Raw genomic sequence first — 21,465 nt, forward strand, 5'->3', positions numbered from 1 at the left:
GGAGACGTGCCACTCAGATCTCCTCTCAGGACTGGCCATCCAGCGGCAAGAAGTGTGGTTGGCTGATAGCCTCTAATTGGTGGCTTCATCGGGGGCCACCTTAGCTTTCAAGCTGAAGTCATACTATCCCAAGGGTTGGGGACCAGTGATTCTACTAAGCGGTGGGAATTGAAGGCATGCTTTTCTCAGAGTGGCCTCTTGCCAAAGACCAGACAAGGCGGTGGTAAAGGACCTCGCTGTTTCTGTCCAACACGGGAGACCTCCGGTGAGTGAACTTTCCCCAGAGTTCCCCATAGGTTGGGCAGCCGTGTAAGGTCATTACTGCAATCTGATAGCTCTCCTGGCCTTATCCTCCTTCTTCGCTTTTCCTGTTAACGGTGTTACACTCCAATAAAACCTTGCATTCCTAATGGTCTCAGTGTCTACTTCCTGAGGAACTTAAGCCAACATAGAAATACAGGCACTTTTCTTTTCAGTAGTTAAAATAAAGGTTTTGAGGTTGAAATGGCGCCTGTCAAGGGACAGAAAGGAGAATTAGGCCAGACTATTTGAATAAGGAGGACAGCGGCAGATCTTAAAGGCTTTGCGGGCCACAGCAAGGAGTTCGAGTCCCATTGGCTGTAAGGTTCAGTCTTTGTGGAGGGTTTCAAGCAGTGGAGAGCTATCTCTTGTTTTTAAGAGCTTATTTTTATGGTAAATTAAGAGCGGTTGAAGATGCACAGTAAAGACCAGAAGACCAGTTGGGAGGTATTTGCAGTAGTCTGGTTAGGAGACAACAGCTTGGACCTGAGAGGCAGCCGTGGAACTGGTGAGAAGTGATTGGATTTGTGAACTATTTTGGCAGTAGGGTTGACATGACTTGCTTATGGTTGAGATGCGGCTTGAAAAGGAAACAGGCCACAGGAATAGGCCTTGATTTGGGGCCTGAGCCATTGTGTAATGCCATTAATTGATAAAGTAAAGATGGTGGTGGGGGGTATGGTTTGGAGATAGGAGGCTTAAAATACCTTTAATGCAGGTGTTGAGTAAGCAGCAAATATACCAATCTGGAGTTCACAGAGGAAGTAAGGACAGGAGATGTTCAGGAATCACCAGTGTGTTTGTGTGTGTGTGTGTGTGTGTGTGTGTGTGTGTGTGTATCTATCTATATGTGTGTGTGTATATATACATATGTACGTATATATGTGAATACGTATATATGTATATACATATATGTGTGTGTGTGTACACACACACACACACACACACATACACACACACATATTTAAGGCTATGGGATTAGATGTACTCAACAAGAAAGAGTATATAGCTTTAGAAGACTAAGAACGAAGTCAGGTCATATCATTCTCCTTCTTATAAAACCTTCATTCTTTCCCAATATTACAGAACAAAACCCCCAAATTCTTTGGGAGGACATCCCAGGCCTTCTACATTCTTGCCTAAGATGACCTTTCTACTCTCACGTCCTACTATGTTCTCCTGGAGACATTTTAACTACATGGCTTCCTCTAAATACTGGACTCTGTGCCTTTGCTCATGCTATCCCCTCCATCTGGAGGGTCCTTCTTCTCCCAACTTCCCCCGCTTGGTGAAATCCTCCTTGTCCATAAAGTCTTAGTTCAGGTTCACAACCAATCCTTCCCTCATCCATCTAGACAAAAGTAACGACACCTGAGGCACCTGGCTGGCTCAGTCAGTACACATGCGACGTTCAACCTCATGGTTGTGAGTTTGAGCCCCACCTTGGGTGTAGAGACTACTTAAAAATAAAACCTTAAAAAAAAAAAAAGCAATGACATCTTCCTCTGAGACCCCTATCACTCAACTGCAAGTGAGTGAAAAACACAGTGCACCTAGAAGGTAGACCACCCAAGGCTGATGCAGTGACTCTAGATGCAATCAATGGGCCAGGTTCCTTTCTCCTTCACCTTCCACACATGTGGCTTTCAACCCATTGGTGCTGAAATGTCGGAAAAGTACTGTTCTTCTAGCCTCCCATTCTTTCAGGGAGAAACAAAGCAACAAGAGATGGGACTGGCTCCTATATCAGCAACCTTCCTGGAGATTTCCAGACCACTGCTCATGTCTCACTGGTCAAAATTGTACCCTCTTGACTACAGGGGAGGCTGTGAGGTGTAGCGTTTCAGTTGGGTGCATTGCCATCTCGAATCAATGTCAGGTGTTCCAATGGTAAAGGAGGACACACAGGGTGTGGGATCCCAACAGGGTTCGCTGTGGAGCTCAGAGTGCTCTTCCTTTTCAACCATTCTGACACGTTTTACAGGATAGTTCACAGTGTGTGTGTGTGTGTGTGTGTGTGTGTGTGTGTGTGTTTCACTAGATTTGAAGCCCCTTAATGAGATCTCATCCACATTTTTAATGTTTATTTTGAAAGAGAGAGAAAGAGTGTGAGCAGGGAAGGGACAGAGAGAGAGAGGGAGAGAGAGGGAGAGAGAGAGAGAGAGAGAGAGAGAGAGAGAGAGAGAGAGAGACAATCCCAAGCAGGCTCCATGTGTTCAGTGCAGAGCCCTATGCAGAGCTTGATCTCACAGACTGTGAGATCATGACCTGAGTTGAAATCAAGAGTTGGACGCTTAACCGTTTTAAATCTTAGGACTCCCTTATACCTTACCTAGCATATTAGAAATATTTAATAAAGGGCTTTTTTAAAATGCCAAACACATGACTCCAGATTGCTCTAGTCCTTGTTCTATGAATAAAAGCTGACCTGTGTGGAAGGCAGAGGAGCTCATCAGAAGAGACTGTGTTACAGTAACTAAAGGGCTAACGACAGCAAAAGAGACCTCAGGAATCAAACGGACCTCAAGAGTCAGGTCCATGTTTTATCTGAAAGACCCTCCTTCTCACCCTGCCCAATAATATCCTAATATCACCCAAGTGTACTATCCTGTTGTACTCATTTCTTGATGGAATCTCAGCAACACAATTATTCATATTCACTTCATGTGCTGAAAACGCATTAAGGCAGAACCGATAAAGCCAGTCGCATGCTTCTCCTGTCCTTCCAGGGGGGTGGTGTGTTGTCTCCTTGTTATTGTGACTCTCCTAACGAATATACTCTTACCCTCAGGTGAGAAGAAATGGTTGTAACCAACGTCCTTCAGAAATAGGAGGGCAGAAATCAGACCAAAGTTGAGGTGGCTTCCACCGGACAGACCACATGACCGTTTGCTTCTCCCCCAACTCTCAGGAAAAATAAGGCGGAAGTAATTTGTCCCTAGGACTTCTATGATTATCAGTGACTTACGGTCTCAGGATATAAGGAAGAGTCAACAAGTCTACCCTCACGGGTTTTTTCAAGGTGACGGGGTCTGTAAACAGACCCCATTCCTCACAGAGGAATAAAGTTTCAAAGCTAAAGGTGCCATATGGTCCAGGGAGGAGTCTAGATTCTGGTTTCCCTAGATTTCATCCACGCCTGTGAAAAGTTCTCGCATCTCTCCGCATGCCACACCACCTGAACTATCAGTCGATACATTATTCATATTTATCCCAAAGTCCAGAGGACACTGTTCAGGGCTGTTTTTCCATATGTCCTTTGAGATGGCACCATCCACAGTATCTGTGATGTTCTATCTCCTCTCTGTTGGGTCCCCACCTCCCACAGGCACCTTCTGGTCTTCACTGCTGTTCTGTTTGTATCCAGCAAAGCACTCACCAGTTCTGTGGAAGAAGGCCGATCTTATTATTCCAAAATGCACGCGCAAACGAAAAGAAGTAAGGTTCAACTATTTCCTTTACAATTGTTTTATTCAAAGCAAATTTTCAAACCTAGTATCCTTTTTCTTTAAAAACGGGGATTTTTAAAATAGTTTTATAATTAGTGGTGATGTTGTTTTACTTTACCTTCGACATAAATGATTTATATATTAAGTTAAAGTTGTCTGATATTCACGTACATTCTAATCGGGCTTAGGGAGCGAGGAGGTTTCATATTCAGAAGCCAACACCACTTTTCTAAAATGCAGACGAGGAGATCCTCGGGCCCAGCACGGCAGACGGTAGCTCCAAATGGTGAAAAGCCCGTTAGCCTTTGGCCAAACATCAGATCTTCATTGCGGGCTGTGTGAAAAGAAGGGTTTTGTTTTCTTCAGAGGATGGAAGAAGCCTTCATTCCTTAGGTTTGTTTTTGTCTCAAAGCCGTGTCTAAAATGGGGGTCTACGGTTGTGATGTGTAATAAACCTTTTGATAGTCTGGCCCGTGCGGTCCAACGTTTAGATGACGTTTTTATGCTGAAAGAGATGACCGCTGGTAGCCGTACTGCACACGGGCCAAGGATCTCCGTGTTGTCGTCCCAAGTCCTTCTAATGAGGGCGACAAGGCTTGTTTCATGTAACCAACAAATAGAGGAGTCCAGGTACACGGCAGTTGGGAGGGAATGGGGGCGGGGGGGCGGGGCACAAGAGTAGGACGTAAAAATAAATACTTTACACACTTTTCTCCCACGCCTATAAGTATTAAAAATTCTAGCTGGAGAAGATTAGAAGGTAATTAGCCAACTCAATTGCTTATAAAAAATATAAAAACTCACAAACCAAATGATGCAAAAAATCTTTTTAATCTAAAATCTCATTTCCCAGGGTTAATTAATAGCCAAGCCCTGCCAATTTTTATTAGTGTATTTGACTAACAAGAGGTATTCAGCATTTTCTTCAAAGTATGAGAATATAGAATAGATTCTGATAAACCTTTCTAAATGGGGCCATGGTACTGTATGTAGGCAGGTCAAGGAAAAATAGCCATACCTATATCTTTGGTGTCACCAAAAGGATATCCAAAAAAGTCAGCAAATGTTGACATGTCAAGCGATAAGAAATTGCCAAATGCGAGTTTACACTCTGGTAAAAACGGCCGTAAAAGGAAAATCTCCACCCATAGTTCTGTAGTGCAAGTCTTCAAGTGGAATTCTGAAAAATAAGTTTATTTCATAAGCAGGAAACAGCTTCCAGCAGCGTTTTATCACTTGCCCCTCTTCCCTTCTGTCCCCTCTCACCCTCTCTGTGCGCGTACGCGGTCATCTTCGTTCTCAAGGAAGGCCTCGGCCGCTACTCAAGGAGGAAAGTCATGAAAAGACTGCCCACGTGTCTAAAACTCAGGCCAGAAGGCGTGTGTCTGTGGCCGCAGCGGAGCAGGCTCCAAGTGACTGCCCTGCCACTTCCCCACATTTGTCATGTTCACGAAACCAAGCCTTTTTTCCCCAGGAAAAAGTACCTGAACCCATTAGTCATTTAGCCCTTTCCCATCGTTTTGGGTTCATCGCGACACAGCTCACCTCGAAAGCACGCCGGGGCCGGGACCCCGTGTCCTCTGCAGCACCAGCCAATATGCCCCCTCTTTCTTAGAAGGAATGGTTCTCTCCCCTCTTTCTTCAGAAACTCACTAGTTTCCCCAAACAGAATACTTTTCAAGCAATTCCCACCTAGTCCAGAAGATTCCATGTTTCCACCCATCTTTCCTTCTATTTCTGTACATGCTGTTTGTGTGTGTGTGCGCGTGTGTATGTGTGTGTGAGCGCACGCACGCGTGTGTTTTAACACAAAAGGGTTCAAAATGCACACACACACACACACCCTTCCACACCCACCCACCCACCCAGCATTTAGTCAAAAAAAAAAAAAAAAAAAAAAAAAGGGGCGTGCGGAGGAATTAAAAAAAGAAATCTTCCCCAGGAAGCACTTCTGGAAGTTAAGCTTCTACTTGCTTTTCGGCCACAGGGCAAGTGCCGAGGGGAGGCCTAAATAACACCCCCCTTCCGCTGTAGGGCTGGCAGCGCCCGGGGCCCACAGCACAAACGCTGAGCGGGATCCACGGGCAAGGCAGGGAAGGTACCTGTCAGACTTCCTAGAGCGAGGTGTTGTGCGTCTCCCTCACGTTACCTGGGAGACTCACATTCTCGTCCCTAGCTCTCCTCCCCCAGAGGACCTCCACACCGTTCTGATGGACCCGTGCGCTCCGCCGTGACTGTCCCGTTGGCGGGGCCGGGACCCTGTGCCTGCGGCGAGGCGGCGGGCTCCCCGCCACAGAGCAGGCTGCCCTTGTCCGTTTCATCCTCCACCGGTCCATCCAGGGAGCATCCCCTCGCAGCACCCGGGGCCCGGCGAGCCCGGTTGTCTACAGGCTCCAAGGCTTCCCCTTCGCCTTCCGAGATGACGGTCATGGGGCTGCTCTGGATCCGGTTCCGCACGCTGTATCTGCTGCTGGCCGCAGAAGGCGGGGTTCGGCTGCGGCCGTACCGGGGGCCGGAAAAGGACAGACTCCGAGGCATCAAACCTTCGTTCTTGGCCCACTCCTCCTGGGCCCGCCTGTTCTTGCTTGGGGAACAGCTTGACGGGCTCTCGGGGGCGTCTGGCGAAGGCTCTGACCTTGATCTCTGGAATCTAGGGTCTGTGTTCTTCAGCATCTCGGCTGCAGACATGCGGGCACTGGTGTCTGCCCGACTCCCCTTTTTTAGCAGCAGAGCCTTGAAGTTGTCACTGCTGGTGCTGCTTTTACGGACACTTCTCTGAATTGACCCCACTTGCTTCGGGGAGGCCAGGCTGGGGGCAGCACCAGTGGGTGTCACTGGCGGGGAGGGAGAATGGTTTCGGGAGTGATCATCATCTGAATCTTTACGGCCAAGGACTTTCCTCTTGGATCTGAGATTTAAGAACATGAAGATAAAGGTTCATTCCCGGTGGGCCATGGGATGTCGGTCACAACCGCCCTGCTTCTCTTACTGCATACTCCGGTCACCATTTATTAAGAGTTCCTTTAATAGTTTTATTATCATGTGAGCCCATGACCCAGCTACGATAATGATTGACTCATGGCTGCCCCTCTTTCATCTGTACCCTCACTGGATTACTTTGAAATGAATCTTAAGATATCATATTAACTTACTGTGGTAAGGATCATTTCAAAAGTTTCTATTGCCGTATTTTATTTAACACTCCCGTATTAGACCGATCCCGAGTGAATTTCACTGCCGACCACCCTTGTTTGTAATCTTCCCTTTCTTGTTTGGTACTAGCCCTTCAACAGGGCTAATAGATAAGTCAACCCCCAGAATATCCCCTACCATGGGGGAGGCCCCCACTTCAGGTTCTAGAACAATTCTATAGCTCTGCGTTCTCATACATTCTAGAGTGTGACATAAAACCAGGCTTCCTTGGCTCTTACTGGCCTGTATGTCAACTTCTGAAAATCCAGTTTTCCAGAAAACTAGAGTGAACCTTCCACACCAGATCCTGTTTCCTGACTGACTTCAGAAAACCTCTCAGTGATCAAGACAATCTGAAGAATGTGGGTGGAATGTGACAGAGGAGGGGCCTTTAGGGAAAGTTAAGATGTTTCCCGGAGGTGCTTCTTGTCCTCAGTCTCTAAGAAGCTTGCTGTTCAATGTGTTTTGTATGCAGAGCGACTCAGAGATAATAAAGCAGATGAGCCAGGGGGCCCCTTGCTGGTCTCTTCACAATAACAACTCAGTCTGCAAGGAATCTCTCAGCCAGATGCAGGTGCTTTAAGAAAAACTCGGTACATTTAATAAAGACATGGGTACATCTTTTTGTTTGCTATAAAATGATAGAATATGCAGCAGGTGCTTGCAGCACCAAGAGGTTGGTACTGTATATACAGATTGAGAGTTGAACTTGAGCACTACCAACCTCTAGCTGTGTGACCTTGGACAAACTAGTCCGTTTTCATACTTGTAAAAATGGGGGCGAGGATACTAACCTCACAGGTTCGTGAGGATTCAATGAGATGAAGAGCCTCTGGAGTCACACAGACCTGGGCTAAATCCCCTGCTAAAGCTTCCTTGCTCTGTGACCTTGGGCAAATTAAAGTTTCTGATCCTTGGGGAGCCTGGGTGGCTCAGTTGGTTGAGCGTCCGACTTCAGCTCGGGTCATGATCTCACGGTTCGTGAGTTCGAGCCCCGCGTCGGGCTCTGTGCTGACAGCTCAGCGCCTGGAGCCTGCTTTGGATTCTGTGTCTCCCTCTCTCTCTGCTCCTCCCCTGCTCACACATTGTCTCTCTCTCAAAAATAAATAAAGATTAAAAAATTAAAAGAAAAAAAAAGTTTCTGATCCAGTATCCTATCTGGAAAGTGAAACAACGGTAGAGAGCTCCTAGTTTATCAATAAAGATGAATGCAAATAACAGCCATAAAGTGTCAGGCATGGAAGATGTGCTCAACAGACCTGTGAGTGCCATTTAGGGAAAAAGAGTTCTTTCTTCCTGCCGCTAGGCCCGCTTCAGTGCTGTTTTTACTTGGCCTTGCACAGCAAGACACGGGAGGAATGGACCCCTAACGGCTGCCCTGGGCTCGGTGCTCCCACAGTCCTCGCCATGCTTCTGGCCAAAAAGAAGCCCCCAAAGCAGGAGACAGGAGATGGTAAGGACTGAAACAAAGTCTGAAGGGTGGCCAAAGCTGACGTGGCACCAGCCCCTTTGAGACTGCAGAGCCTGGCCTATGACCCTTTGGTCCAACGGCTCTGCATGGTTGTCAACAGAGAGCGGTGCTCTGGAATACATTAATGACCAGCTGACAGAAACCACAAAAATAATAACATCGCAGAATCTCAGAGCTGGAAATGGCTTTAGCTGGTGTGGTCTGACCAGGGAAGGTAACTGATACCAAGGAGTGAAGTCACACAGCTTAATATAAGAACTAGGACCTGATGGAGTATCTTCCTACCCATAGTGCCTGACCTCACAACCTATAGCAGTCACCTTAGAGAGTGAATGATTTAGCACTGAAGCTATATAGATTGCCTTATTTGAACTTCTCAAAAGCAGTTCTGCCCATCTCATTCTTGCAGGTACTGCTTTGTAGCCTAATTTTTAGTTTGTTTTTAAAAAGGTAAGGGTGTGCAGGGTGCCTGGGTGGCTCAGTCGGTTAAATGTCCAACTTCGGCTCAGGTCATGATCTCACAGTCCGTGAGTTCAAGCCCCGCGTCAGGCTCTGAGCTGTCAGCTCAGAGCCTGGAGCCTGCTTCGGATTCTGTGTCTCCCTCTCTCTCTGCCCCTCCCCTACTTGCATATTCTCTCTCTCTCTCTTTCTCTCTCTCTCTCTCGCTCTCTCTCAAAAATAAACATTAAGAAAAAAAAAAAGGTAAGGGTGTGCTGAAATCCATACATCAAGCCACAGGTATACTTGATTAAAGTTACGGCCTTTAACTGTAGATTTAGAATTAAGAGAGGAGATGGGAATTTATAAAAGTTTTTGTTGTTTCTCAAAAGCAGCTGCCCCTGAAAATGAGAATTAAATCTAAGCACACAAATTCTCTGCATATATGTATGTATACACACGCACACACACATACATGCTCTGTGTGTGTATTTCCAAAGAAGATGGCTATAAAAAGCACTCAAACAGTTAACGCTGGCTTGAAAACTAATTACTTCAATAAATATAAAAATTTCACACCTCAACTGGTGTTCTACATTTTCCATCTGGCTTTAAATCTGAAGTGAATTCATTTGCATTATAAAATCTGAAAGCTGTGGGTTCAGTTTAGATACTCTTTCTTTTAAATTATTAGCTTAGGTGGGGCGCCTGGGTGGCTCAGTCTGTTGGGCATCCGACTTCAGCTCAGGTCACGATCTCGTGGTTCACGGGTTCGAGCCCCGCGTCGGGCCCTGTGCTGACCGCTCAGAGCCTGGAGCCTGCTTTGTGGATTCTGTCTCCCTCTCTCTCTGCCCCTGCCCAGCTCACACTCTGTCTCTCTCTCTCTCAAAAATAAATAAAACATTTTTAAAAAATTAAAAAAAAAGAAGTTTCTAAATTATTAGCTTAGGTGCTGAAGAATATAAAATAAAAGAAAGCCCAAAAAGGCAGACTTCAGATGGATTTTTATTATGTCCGTTAATACATTATCAATACCAAAACAGAAATTAGCAGTCGTCTTCCCTCGCTCTCCAATCCATACCCTACTTGGTCTCCATTTCTATCGCGTGTACACAGAATGATACAGACTGGCTGATTTCCACATCTGTAGTAGATATAATTCACTACTAGGAGGCACCACAGATTTTTCAGTGTCTTAAGAAGGTTGCCAAAGTAAAATATGGAAGAGACATTTGGCGTATTTTTCAGAAAAGCACACAGTAAATTGGCCCCACAATAGTTGGGTTCCTCACTGAGACCAAGTACTTAGTACACAGAGCAACGAGCAACGTATCTTCTCTGTAGACTGCTATTTTAAACATATATGTCTGCCCATTTAGTAAACCAGTGCATTCCCTATGAAATGAAAGATGCCACATCCTGGAAGAATTTCCTGATAGTTAAATCCCAACCGGTTTCATTTAATCCAGAAAATATTTACGGTGTGCTTATTATGTCTCTAGCACGGTTAGAATAGAAACCTCTGTATAAACTTCTACAAATGCCACTAACGTCCGTTTCAAAGACGTAGCATTTTTCATTTTAACAGTTTTCAGAAATAATTTCATAAGTAGCTACACCTTTCTATTTCTAATGAGGTCAAAGAAACCATTGCTAAAGAGGCAGTCTTTAGGGTCTTTAGGCTCCAATGCTAGAGCCAAGATGTAAAGAACCTAATTGCTGGGGCACCTGGGTGGCTCAGTCAGTTGAGCGTCAGCTCTTGATTTCGGCTCAGGTCATGATCCCAAGGTTGTGGGATCAAGTCCTGTGTCTGGCTCTGCCCTGAGTGTGGAGCCTGCTTAAGATTCTCTCTCTCCCTCTGCCCCTCTCCCCTGCTCGGGCTCTCTCTCTAAAATAAAATAAATAAATAAAATAAATAAATAAATAAATAAATAAATAAATAAATAAAAATAATAAAAGACTCTACCTTTAAAAAAGAAAAGAAAAAACAGAATTCTTTTTTTTTTTTTTAATTTTTTTTTTTTCAACGTTTATTTATTTTTGGGACAGAGAGAGACAGAGCATGAATGGGGGAGGGGCAGAGAGAGAGGGAGACACAGAATCGGAAACAGGCTCCAGGCTCTGAGCCATCAGCCCAGAGCCCGACGCGGGCCTCGAACTCCCGGACCGCGAGATCGTGACCTGGCTGAAGTCGGACGCTTAACCGACTGCGCCACCCAGGCGCCCCAAAAAACAGAATTCTTGACAAACACCTAATTCCCCAGCTTGGTCCCCTCCGCCCCCCCCCCCCCCCCCAACTCCTCCCCAAGTTAGATATTTATATGCTGCACAAGGAATTTCAGATCGGGATAACACCGTGATTTTCATCTCATGCAACAGCCTTCTCAGATTCCAAGAGCTGGGAAAACAGTCCTGACACAAGGTTACTTACATGGAGAGTCAAATGATTTTATAGGATGCTTCGTTCCGGGAAGAGAAAAGGGACCTTGATTCAGGGCCACATAAGGTGCTGGCAGCATAAAGACACGCATAAGAGTGTCCAAAAACACTGTGGTAAAGGAGTTGAGAAAGCAGCAAAGGATTGATACAGCTTTGTGGTTAAAAGCACTTGCACATATCCAATCTCATCTATTCTTACAGTGACACTGTTAACGAGTACGCGGCTGTTTACAGCCAGAAAAATAAGGCAATATATATATATAGCTTTGGTGCTAAATCATATTCACTCTCTAGGGTGACCATATGTAAAGACTCTAACAGTTCAGGCAGTTATTTTGAAACATTTACTCCACATTTTTTCTTAAAGCCCAACAATTTCTGATGCCAGTAGATGGCACTAACAGTATAACTAACAAATTCAATTCCTTTCGCTCCCGCTTTGAAAAGACTGTACCCTTGTATGGAAACATTTCAGTAGCCAAAGAAAACTGCGCTAAAAAATCCTGCTATTTCCGTGAAGTAAAAAAAAAAAAATAATAATAATAATAAATGAATAAATAAATAAATAATAATAAAACACCCTTAGGAAAGAAGCAGTCCTGTAGAGCTTAGCCTGTGCCTATCTTCTGTCCACAAAACACAGCATTCCTCCCCCTGGACTAGACCATCCGTCGCTCTAATCCAGTTCTTGTAAATACTCCGTCACGTGACTGACACATTGCATTTCTTGCCAGCAAGTGCAGTGCTGGGCAGAAGGCACCCATTGAGTCCCTGTCCCCACGCCTTCATAAAAATCAGTGGAACAAAGGAGAACAGAAATTGGGAGTCAGAAGAAAAAAAGGAAAAAACATAGAAACACACTAAAAAAAAAAAAAATCAAGTTAATGGGTGACAGAAAAAAAGCTCAAGGAAGACAGACTGAGGAACCACTTAGAAAGACTCAGAGAGTCGATCACCGATAAGAGCGAGGAGTTCGGGATACCTGTGAATAGCTGCGAAAAGGTCTTCTGTGGTCCGGGGTCTGCTGGGGGTCATCACCTCCTCACTCCCTTCTTCCCTAAGGAAGTCGCAGGCCTCCGAGGAAGCAGCCCCTGTGTCCGGCTCTGGCACCCCGGCTGTAGAGAAGCAAGCCGATACAGGACACGCACAAGTGACTTGAATTGGCACTTTTCACCAGGCTTCCCCATCTGCTTCCCTGCCATTCCCGATAACGTGAGAACCCCGGGACAGGCAGTGGGGTCGGCAGTTTGATCTTTTATTTGGATCACAAATAAAAGACAGCCAAAGCTCACTCTCTTCTGTTGAAGTCCGGGGCTCCTACTGAATCTCTCCCTCTGATTTTGTTGCAACATTTCTTTGCAGCTCTCCAGAAGGGAGATTACTCATTGCTGTTTAATAAACACCCTGTCTGCTGCGGACCACGCTGCCCCTCTATTTTCTGACGTTCAGTAAGCCCTACCCTCAGATCCAGATTTTTTTTTTTTTAATATCATAAAATGCCAAGTTGGTAACCTAAGTGTGAGGCAGCACAATGAGCCCACATGCAGCTAGCTTTACCTTGAACATGCACCAGCCCTATCTTCTGCCTGGACTGCATGTGGTCGGAGGGGAAGGAGAGAGAAAAGCAGACTCACGCCCTCCGTCCTGTAGAGACAGGCAGCTCTCCGCGCTGCCTCCACCGTCTGCACTGTTCTCGGCACCTGGCTCCTCCTGCTTGGCGGCTGGCGAGACATCGGGCTGCACCATGGGGACATTGGCTCTCACTCTGCCGGGGGAAGCGGGAGCTGCAGCCCCTCCCTCGAGATCCGAGCCGCCAGGACCGGTCTCGTCTGGACCGGCCCCGGCTCTACAAGTCTCGGCTGCCTCTCCCCTCGTGGGGCTGGGAGATGCTCCGCTCACGTTCTCCGCGGGCTCCGCTGTGAAATCTCTCTGCGGAGGTGGCACCACAAGGAACAGTTTGGGCTTCTTGGAAATGGGGGGTGGCTTCCTGCCTGGGGACGGGCCGGGGGGCTCCTGGAGCGGGGCGGCCCCGGCCTCTGGCTCCGCGGCGCGGCCCGGGCTGCGGCTCAGGAGGCCACGCTCAGCTGCACCGTCCTGGTGACCCTGACTCAAGCTCTTGGCAGGAGTCGGCGGCGAGCCTGTCACAGAGGCAGTCTGGCTTTCACTCTCCATTTCATTTATGCTATTTCGGGATTTCAGGAAAGCAGATGGCTTTAAATGATACTGGGGAACAACCGGAGTTAGTGTTTCCTGAGATACTTGTTCATATAACAGTGCTTGCTCCGATCCTGAGTTCTTTTTCACGGGCCTCAACTGTACCATCTGCAATGCTTCAGTGGTTATCAGGGGCATGGGGGGTCTCGTGCCCTCCTCTTTGCTAGCGGGCTGCCTAACGGCCTCCCAGGAGCACTCGGGCTGGCCAGATTTTTTGAAAGACGGCCTGGCATCTTTCATCAATTTGGGGTCAAGGGGTGGGGCAGGCGGGGGAGCTGAGGAGGGTACCGAGGCAGGGGGAGGCGGCAGGGAAGCCGAGGCACCCAGAGGAAGGGGGCTAAGTGCCCTGGGGGGAGGGGGAAAGCCCTGGCCAGGGAGGGGACAGAAGGGAGTGAGAGCTTCCGGTGGTGGAGGGGGGAAAAGGGGAGACTGAGGCAGAGAGCCCTCGGGGGAGTCTACTAAAGGCGGGGGAGGGGGAAGAGGAACGGCAGCAAGGGGAGAGGCCAGCGCAGAATCCAGCTTCTTCATCGTCCCGCTTCCTTCCGTGGAAGTGTTGGAAGACAGGGAGGTGGACGACGAAGAGACGGACACTGAAGATACCAGGGAGGACTTCCTCTCTGGCACCTTGGGCTTGGTCTTCCCCTTCCCGTTTGCTGGTGACGCGGATTTTAAAAACACAGGCACAGGGGTGAGCGCTGTGGGTGTATTCGACTGGCTGGAATACCCACTGGATGGAGAAGTGACTCTGTGGGACTTCTCCGGTGACGTGACCTTTGGTTTGACGGCGCCACCGGGCACCTGGGGCATCGCGGTCCCGGAGCCCTCCTGGACCTGGCAGGCTGGCCCGTCTCCGGCCGGCGCCCCGCTGCCGCCGGGGCAGCCCCCGCCGGGGATCCCGGGGTCTTCCTGCGCGCCCGTGTAGTCAATGTAGTACCCCCAGGGGTCCGCGTACTCGGACTTGACGCTGCTCGTGTCGCTCTGCGACGGCGTGGCCCCGCACAGGGAGTACACGTTGGGGGCGGTGGCCGAGGTCATGCTGCTGCCCGCGCTCACCGTGCTCTGGCTGCGGGAGCGGGACAGCCAGGGCTCTTCACAGTCGCTGCAGGGGCTCTGCGAGGGCGAGCTGCCGCCCCTGGCCTTGCCCGGGAGGTTCAGCTGCAGCGAGTGCTGGAGCGAGGCGATCAGGCTCTCGTTCAGCGCCTGTCCGTTGGCCTGCACGCCCTTCTTGGGAACCCTGCGCAGGGAGTCCGTCCGGGAGGGTGGCAGGGGCGGCTTCTTCGCTTTCTTCAAAGAGATGTTACGCGAAAGGGACTTGTCATGGTCACGCGGCCGGTCCCCTTGGCTCTTCCGAGCTCGCCCATCAAAAACATTGACCACACTGTGCCTGGGGTTCCCGAAGCCATCGCTGCTATTGCACAGGTTTCCAGATCCGTGTCCGGGGTCGGGGTGCATAGATGCGTAGAAGCCATCGTGCTCCTCTGAATACAGGGACCTGGCATCATCTTTGGTCGACGTTTGATCCAAACTGCAGCTGCTCATGTTACTTCCGGGAGTGGAGAAGCCGGGAGTTGCCGCACGTGCCTTCAGTGGGGATGCCCGTCCGTTACCTGCGGCGCCGTATTCCCAGGGCTCCGAGCTGCCGTGCCCCCCGCCCTCGGAAAAACTGGACTCGCTTTTGCCATCCACATCCTGGGCGTGCGCTGGAAAGCCCAGGTTGTTTTTACAGTCGTAGGTCATGGCTTGGGATCCATTCTCCCGACTAGCTGGAGTATTTAGAGAGACCGCTGAATCACAGAGGGAGGACAGCATGGCTGCACTGGGGGGACGGGGATCTAGGGCCTGGGAAAGAACAGTGGGGTGACCCTCAGTCCAGTGACCGCCGTGAGACTGATGGCCCTCTTTACTAGCATGCCTGGACAGGAGGTGCTCTCTGGATTTTGCCTTCAGGTATGAACAGGAGCTGGTAATTTTACCGTCCAGCTGTCCTGGACTGTGAGCAGCGTGAATAATAATGACCTCCGGAGAGGACGAGAGCGTGGCGTTTGGGATGATGCTGGTGGAATAGGTTGCGTGAGGAGAAACCACGCAGGCTGGGCTAATCACGTTCTCAAAGTGCCTCAGCTCCTGGGACTTGGGCCTCAAAAGTGTTCCGGTCCTCGAGGCACCTCCTAAGTGTCCTAGGTTTTCATCTACTTGTGGGTTCCCGCTCTGGTAGGGGCGCACGCCATCCAGGTCTTCCGCAGGGCCCAGGGGACCCAGCCGTGGCTCGAGGGACTGGATGTTTGCCCTTGCTCCAGAACGTGGAAGGCTGTGGAAACCAGCATCACTGTGGAGGCGGGAAGGGAACACGATACCCGCGGAATCGCTCAGCACAGACATGTTCCCAGAGGAGCCTGAGAAGTGGCTCATCTGGGCAGCGATGCCTTGCCCCTTCTGTGCCCTGATTCTTCTCATGGAAGGTGGTACAACTTTCACTTCCTCGGTCTGACAGCTGGAGTCCCTGGTTTCTGAGCGCTGCCCAGCAGCCCGAGAGCTGTCAAGCCTTCCTAGTGTGGAGTAGTGGTCTGGGGTATACACTGAGTGAGCACCGACCTCATCCTGGCCGGTGCCTGATGCTGGAGATAAAGCAGAAAGAGGCTTGTTACCTAAAAATAAAAATATGTTAGTTCATCACTGATACCCTCATCCCCTTTTTACTCTGCTGTACTTAAAAATATTTTTTTTTCAATTCGATTTAGTTTTTCTTTCCTCCTGTAGGCACCTGAGAGTTTAAACAGTTACTGATACTCCTAAAAATAAAAACCCTTCTTATGAATGTCATGTGCTTCTCTCGATTTGTACTTCAAACCCTCCAATAGGGTGAGCGCTACACATGGAATTCTCAGTTACTCTCTTTAAGATCAAAGCTGAACACTCTGTGCAAGAGATACGTTTCAAATAACCTCCTTTCGGTAAAGATTTCAAGGTGGCCTGTCACCCGCCAGGTGACTGTGCCGAGTATCTGTCAAGCTGTGACGATCTTTCCCAAAGACAAATGAATGTAGTGGTTCAATGGTAGGGCTACAGAGATACCATTTACAGGGGATATTGGTAGAAAACAGTGTTGATTATATTAATTCTTTATGTCAGAAGGAATTCCAAGGGAAAAATGATTTACAGGCCCATCTGTGTATCAAACATTTCATTATCCATGTTAGACCATTGTCATCTGTCTGTCAGTGACATTCAAAATCCAATGGCAATCTGTTATGTTCTGGTGGGGGAAAAGCTGCAAGAATTCATCCAGTGAGCATTTCCTCAAATTAGGGTTATTCATTTCTTGGAGCTCTAAAACCAAATGAGAGCAGGTATGTTTAAAGGTGGGGTGGGGTGGGGCGGGGCAGGGAGGGGGGAAGCATAAGGAGGGCCAAACAGGGAAATGGATGAGAAAAAACCTTAAGTGTAGATAACAGTTAGATTTCAAAATACCTAGAAAGGAACAGAATCTTAAAAACACAAATCCAACATGAAACCAACAATTTAGCCAAAGTGGAGAGGCAGACAGAGAGAGAGAGAGAGAGAGAGAGAGAGAGAGAGAGAGAGAGAGGAGAGGGAGAGAGAAACCAATTCATGCATAGTAACTAACCACTAGGACACGTTAAATCTTGAAAAGTAACAGCAAAACCAGTTTTCTCTACACTGTTTCAAAAACTGAAAAATTCTCAATCATGGGCTTTGCTGAGCAATGCAAGTTGGGTGCCTGCTGGCATCACTGTTCACCTGGGCAAGGACACCAGTGGTGATGGGATTCCCGCGAACTCCTTCCCTATCCCACATGAACTAACTACATGTCCCTGACTGGACATCCAAATACCAAGGATATTACAAAAATGGCAGCGATGTTCTTGTATGAACCACAAAGGAGATGTCATCCTGTGAGGAATAAAGCATAAAGCCTTTTCCTTCACTGTGATGACGGAGAATATTTTTATACTGGTATCTTTTAGCAAAGAGGATCTGTTTCCTCCCCCCTACTTCTCTGCCAGTTACGCTCACTGCAGACAGACACGCGCACGTGCGCACACACACATGCACACAAGGTTCTCCCTTAGAAAGAGAGGAAGTGGGTCAAAGGGCAGGAGCAGGAGAAAAATCCACTTTGAGGAAAGAAAACAAAAGATGAAGGTTTTGCTATTTTAAGACGTATTTTAGTAGGTGGGAAAATCGACTTGCATGGCTCCACCAGTTTGCACCAGTTTGCTTCCAAATATTCAAGTTACCTTATTCCATTGAACAATGGATTTTCATGCTTTTTCTTCTAAGATTGCAGCCGTTTTGCACGGGATCAGTGGTAGATTTTTAATGGTCTTTAAGGGCCATAAACAAAGTACTGATTCTTTCAGGTAACAATTCTGAATGTGAAACCATTTTAGGCTTCTGAAAATGGAAATATAACAGTTTCTTCGCCATTTACAGCCCAGTACAACTTTCTTATTAACAAAGTTTTTCTAAAGACTTTAAAAAACATGCGTGAAAAACAACTCACATATCATCCGTCATAGGGACCACCAAAGTTCTATTCCCAAAACAGACTGCCTAATATTTTCATAGTACAAAAAGTGTCACATATTATAGGATATAGATGAACACTATCTTGACCAGAATTCAATAACAAAAACAGACTATAAATAAAGAGATCTGTGGGGCACCTGGGTGGCTCAGTTTGTTAAGCATCTGGCTTCAGCTCTTATCATGCTCTCATGGCTCATGGGTTCAAGCCTCGCATCAGGCTGTACACCGACAGTGTGGAGCCTGCTTGGGATTCTCTCTCTCCCCCTTCTCACTCTGCCCCTCCCCCATCTCAAAATAAATAAATAAACTTAAAAAAAAAAAAAGAGAGGACTGCAAATATAGACCTCTCGGGTGCTGCTAAAAATCTTGAATGGATTTATCTGATTTTACAACATAAAGAAATAATTAAATTTTTTCTTCTACTTATTACGCAATACTACAAGGTATGTCAAATTCAAAAAAAAACATGTAATCAAAGCTAGTTAATTTAAAGTTTAATAGATGGATTTTTAAAAAGTCATGTCTGGTCTTATGTTCTTAATGTTCTTCGTACAAGCTATCAAAAATCATTCAGGGGGCGCCTGGGTGGCGCAGTCAGTTAAGCGTCTGACTTCAGCCAGGTCACGATCTCGCGGTCCGTGAGTTCGAGCCCCGCGTCAGGCTCTGGGCTGATGGCTCAGAGCCTGGAGGCTGTTTCCGATTCTGTGTCTCCCTCTTTCTCTGCCCCTCCCCCGTTCATGCTCTGTCTCTCTCTGTCCCAAAAATAAATAAACGTTGAAAAAAAAAATTAAAAAAAAAATCATTCAGAAGGGGGATTCCTTTAAGTGAAGCTTTTTCTGCTTGGGGAATACATATTGTTCAAGGACTATTCAAACTCTTCAGGAGCCAAATATAATTGTATACCAACAAAATAATCCTATCTGATTCTAAAAGAGGAAAACTCATAATGGGTTGTTCAAATACATTTCTATGTATACATAAGATAATAAGAGTAAAGAAAAAATTAGAAATTTTGTCCGATTCACTTAAATGGAAGGCAACGAATTCTAGGCCATAAAGACTTTAGAGAGTAAATCTCATAGCTTGACTTCAAAGTACAAACTGGCTCATCTCAAAAATAAAAATAAAAGTAAAAATAAAAAAAATAAAATAAAACAACTCATCTCTAGAGTCCACTGTTTATGGTTTCTGAAGTGAAAAGTGCATATAATGAAGCACAATCAACTTTAATTCTGGAAGAATCTCTGGTTTGATTTTTAAAACTCCAAATCTCCAGCAATTTGGGCAGTGTCTAGTGGACAGGAAGTATCTTTCCTAGTGAATGTTTTCTTTTCAGATAATCATATCCTTTTTTTTAATCTAATTTGTTTGACTCAGCCATACTTCCCTCTCCTTCATATCTAAAAAAGACTAATTTTTAAGGAAAATACCAAGTGTCTATAAGCTTTCAAACCAGACACCTTTCAAGTACGGAATATTGGGGAGAAAAGGCAAGATCAACCAGAAGTCATAAAATGAATGAAGAAAATACATGATCCAAATTTTCTGCTAAATGTTACTCTATTCAATATTTATTTATTTTTGAGACAGAGAGAGACAGAAAGTGAAGAGGGGAGGGTCAGAGAGAGAGGGAGACACAGAATCCGAAGCAGGCTCCAGGCTCTGAGCTGTCAGCACAGAGCCTGACGCGGGGCTTGAACTCACAGACTGAGATCATGACCTGAGCCCAAGTCAGACGCTCAACTGACTGAGCCACCCAGGTGCCCCAAATGTTACTCTATTCAAATGTTATTTTCCCTTACTCTATCAATCCTTTCAACTAGTCTATCTATAAAACTACAGTTGTTTCTTATCTTTTCTTTCTTTTTTTTTTAAACTAGCTCTCACTTCAATACAGCTGTCTCAGGGGACCACCAGCTATGATCCAGGTTATGTCGACTGCGCAGTGACATCAACTGTCTCTGTTTGGCCAAGACCACAGCGCAATGATGTGGGCAGGGCTATTTCCTTTCCTCCAGCATTGTTGGTGTTTCTACGTCACATACAAAAGAGATGGGAGCATGGGCCCCAGGGACTCAATTACTGATTTTAAAAATACAATTACAGAAGACCTGATTTACCTAGCTGATCAGATCATTCCACTAAGATCAAAGAGGCAACTGAGTTATTGGCTCCATACTGGTTGGTTTAGTAATAAAAGTGATAAATTTCATTATCTCTGAGGTTCTAGAAATCATGTTACATATATACATAGAGAGGGAGAGAGAGAGAGAGAGAGAGAGAGAAAGAGAGGGAGAGGGAGAGGGAGGGAGGGGGGAGTGAACAGGGGGAGACACAGAGATAATTCACACTGAATACTTGTGTGTATGTATATGTTTTTCTGAGTCAAATTATTCTTATAGTCTTTGCACAAAGCCATCCAAAGCCTACCTATTTTGGTTGCACAGCCATTTAAAATGTAGACTACCCTGAAATATCAACCTTGTTATCTTACAAAGGGTATGTCTTTAAAGTCACTCCTTTAGGTTAAGGAACGTCCCCTAAAAGACCAGTTAAAATATAAACATTACTGCAGTGCTGTAAGAAATTAGCCCATTAAGTATCTACTGAACATAAGAGTATGTACTAGTTTCTCACATAAGTTAGCTGTCACCTAAAGGAAGAAAAAAAGAGAAAGAGTCTGAAAGAATGAGATCCAGGAGGACCGGCCCAGATCTGGAAGCAGATACAGGGGCACAGACGGAAGACAGATTTCTTAAACCCTGTGGATGCAATCTTGCCTTTGTTTGCAATAAGACCCTGTGTTATGAAATAAGACGGGCACTTGTATGTCACCTGGTCACTGGAACTACCTAGAGCAAAAGCAAAGCATTGCTATTCTTGTCCCACTGTGGCTTCGGTCTGGAAGGCAGAACATACATATCAGAGAACTGGGTGGCAGTAAAAGAGAGAACGCCAAGTAAAGAAGAGTGAGCCTTCTGTCCCTAAAACAGGGCATTTCAGCAGGTGTTTTGGGAAAAAATACATAGGAACAATGTCTGTAGCAATCGGAAGCTGAAGTAGGCAATGCTACCTCAAAGTATAACAGATCACTAGAGCTAGGATAAACCCATTTTGACTCAAAGACTGCGGGGCAAGTTCCGAAAGAATTATCCTGAGTATCTAGACTGTAACCTTCAAAAGCAAATAAAAGTAAAAATATCAGGTGAAAGCAACTATGAGGAAATAAGTCCACAGGTTGGCTGAAGAGAAAGAGGCAAATTTCAAAATAGGTAGTATTAAGTTCCCTATGGTAATTACAAAAGCAGCTTTTATGTTAACCTATAGTGAACCTACGGGCACCAAGTGCTTCACCTGTATGAATTCATGACACCCTCAGACAACCCTATGAGGTATGTTCTGTCAACATCA

At 46.5% G+C, this 21,465-nt stretch overlaps 1 protein-coding gene across 12 annotated transcripts in view; it reads right to left on the minus strand.

The window, feature by feature from the left end:
• Positions 1 to 562: 562 nt before the first annotated feature.
• NHSL1 (NHS like 1) overlaps positions 563 to 21,465 on the minus strand; it is a 247,325-nt gene continuing 226,422 nt past the window's right edge. For 7 of the 12 annotated variants that reach the window (XM_047860585.1, XM_047860589.1, XM_047860593.1 and 4 more), the window contains 3 exons: positions 12,924 to 16,118; positions 12,272 to 12,404; positions 3,753 to 6,657 (listed from right to left, as the gene is read on the minus strand). In XM_047860585.1, coding sequence (XP_047716541.1) covers positions 5,922 to 6,657; positions 12,272 to 12,404; positions 12,924 to 16,118 — 4,064 coding nt within the window. In that variant the 3' untranslated portion in view covers positions 3,753 to 5,921. Of the gene's footprint in view, positions 574 to 3,752; positions 6,658 to 12,271; positions 12,405 to 12,923; positions 16,149 to 21,465 lie in introns of those variants that run through there. The other 5 variants (XR_007152480.1, XR_007152479.1, XR_007152478.1 and 2 more) reach the window with 5 other exon arrangements.

This window comes from Prionailurus viverrinus, chromosome B2, assembly GCF_022837055.1.
Source record: "Prionailurus viverrinus isolate Anna chromosome B2, UM_Priviv_1.0, whole genome shotgun sequence".
In the NCBI taxonomy this organism is placed as follows: Eukaryota; Metazoa; Chordata; class Mammalia; order Carnivora; family Felidae; genus Prionailurus; species Prionailurus viverrinus.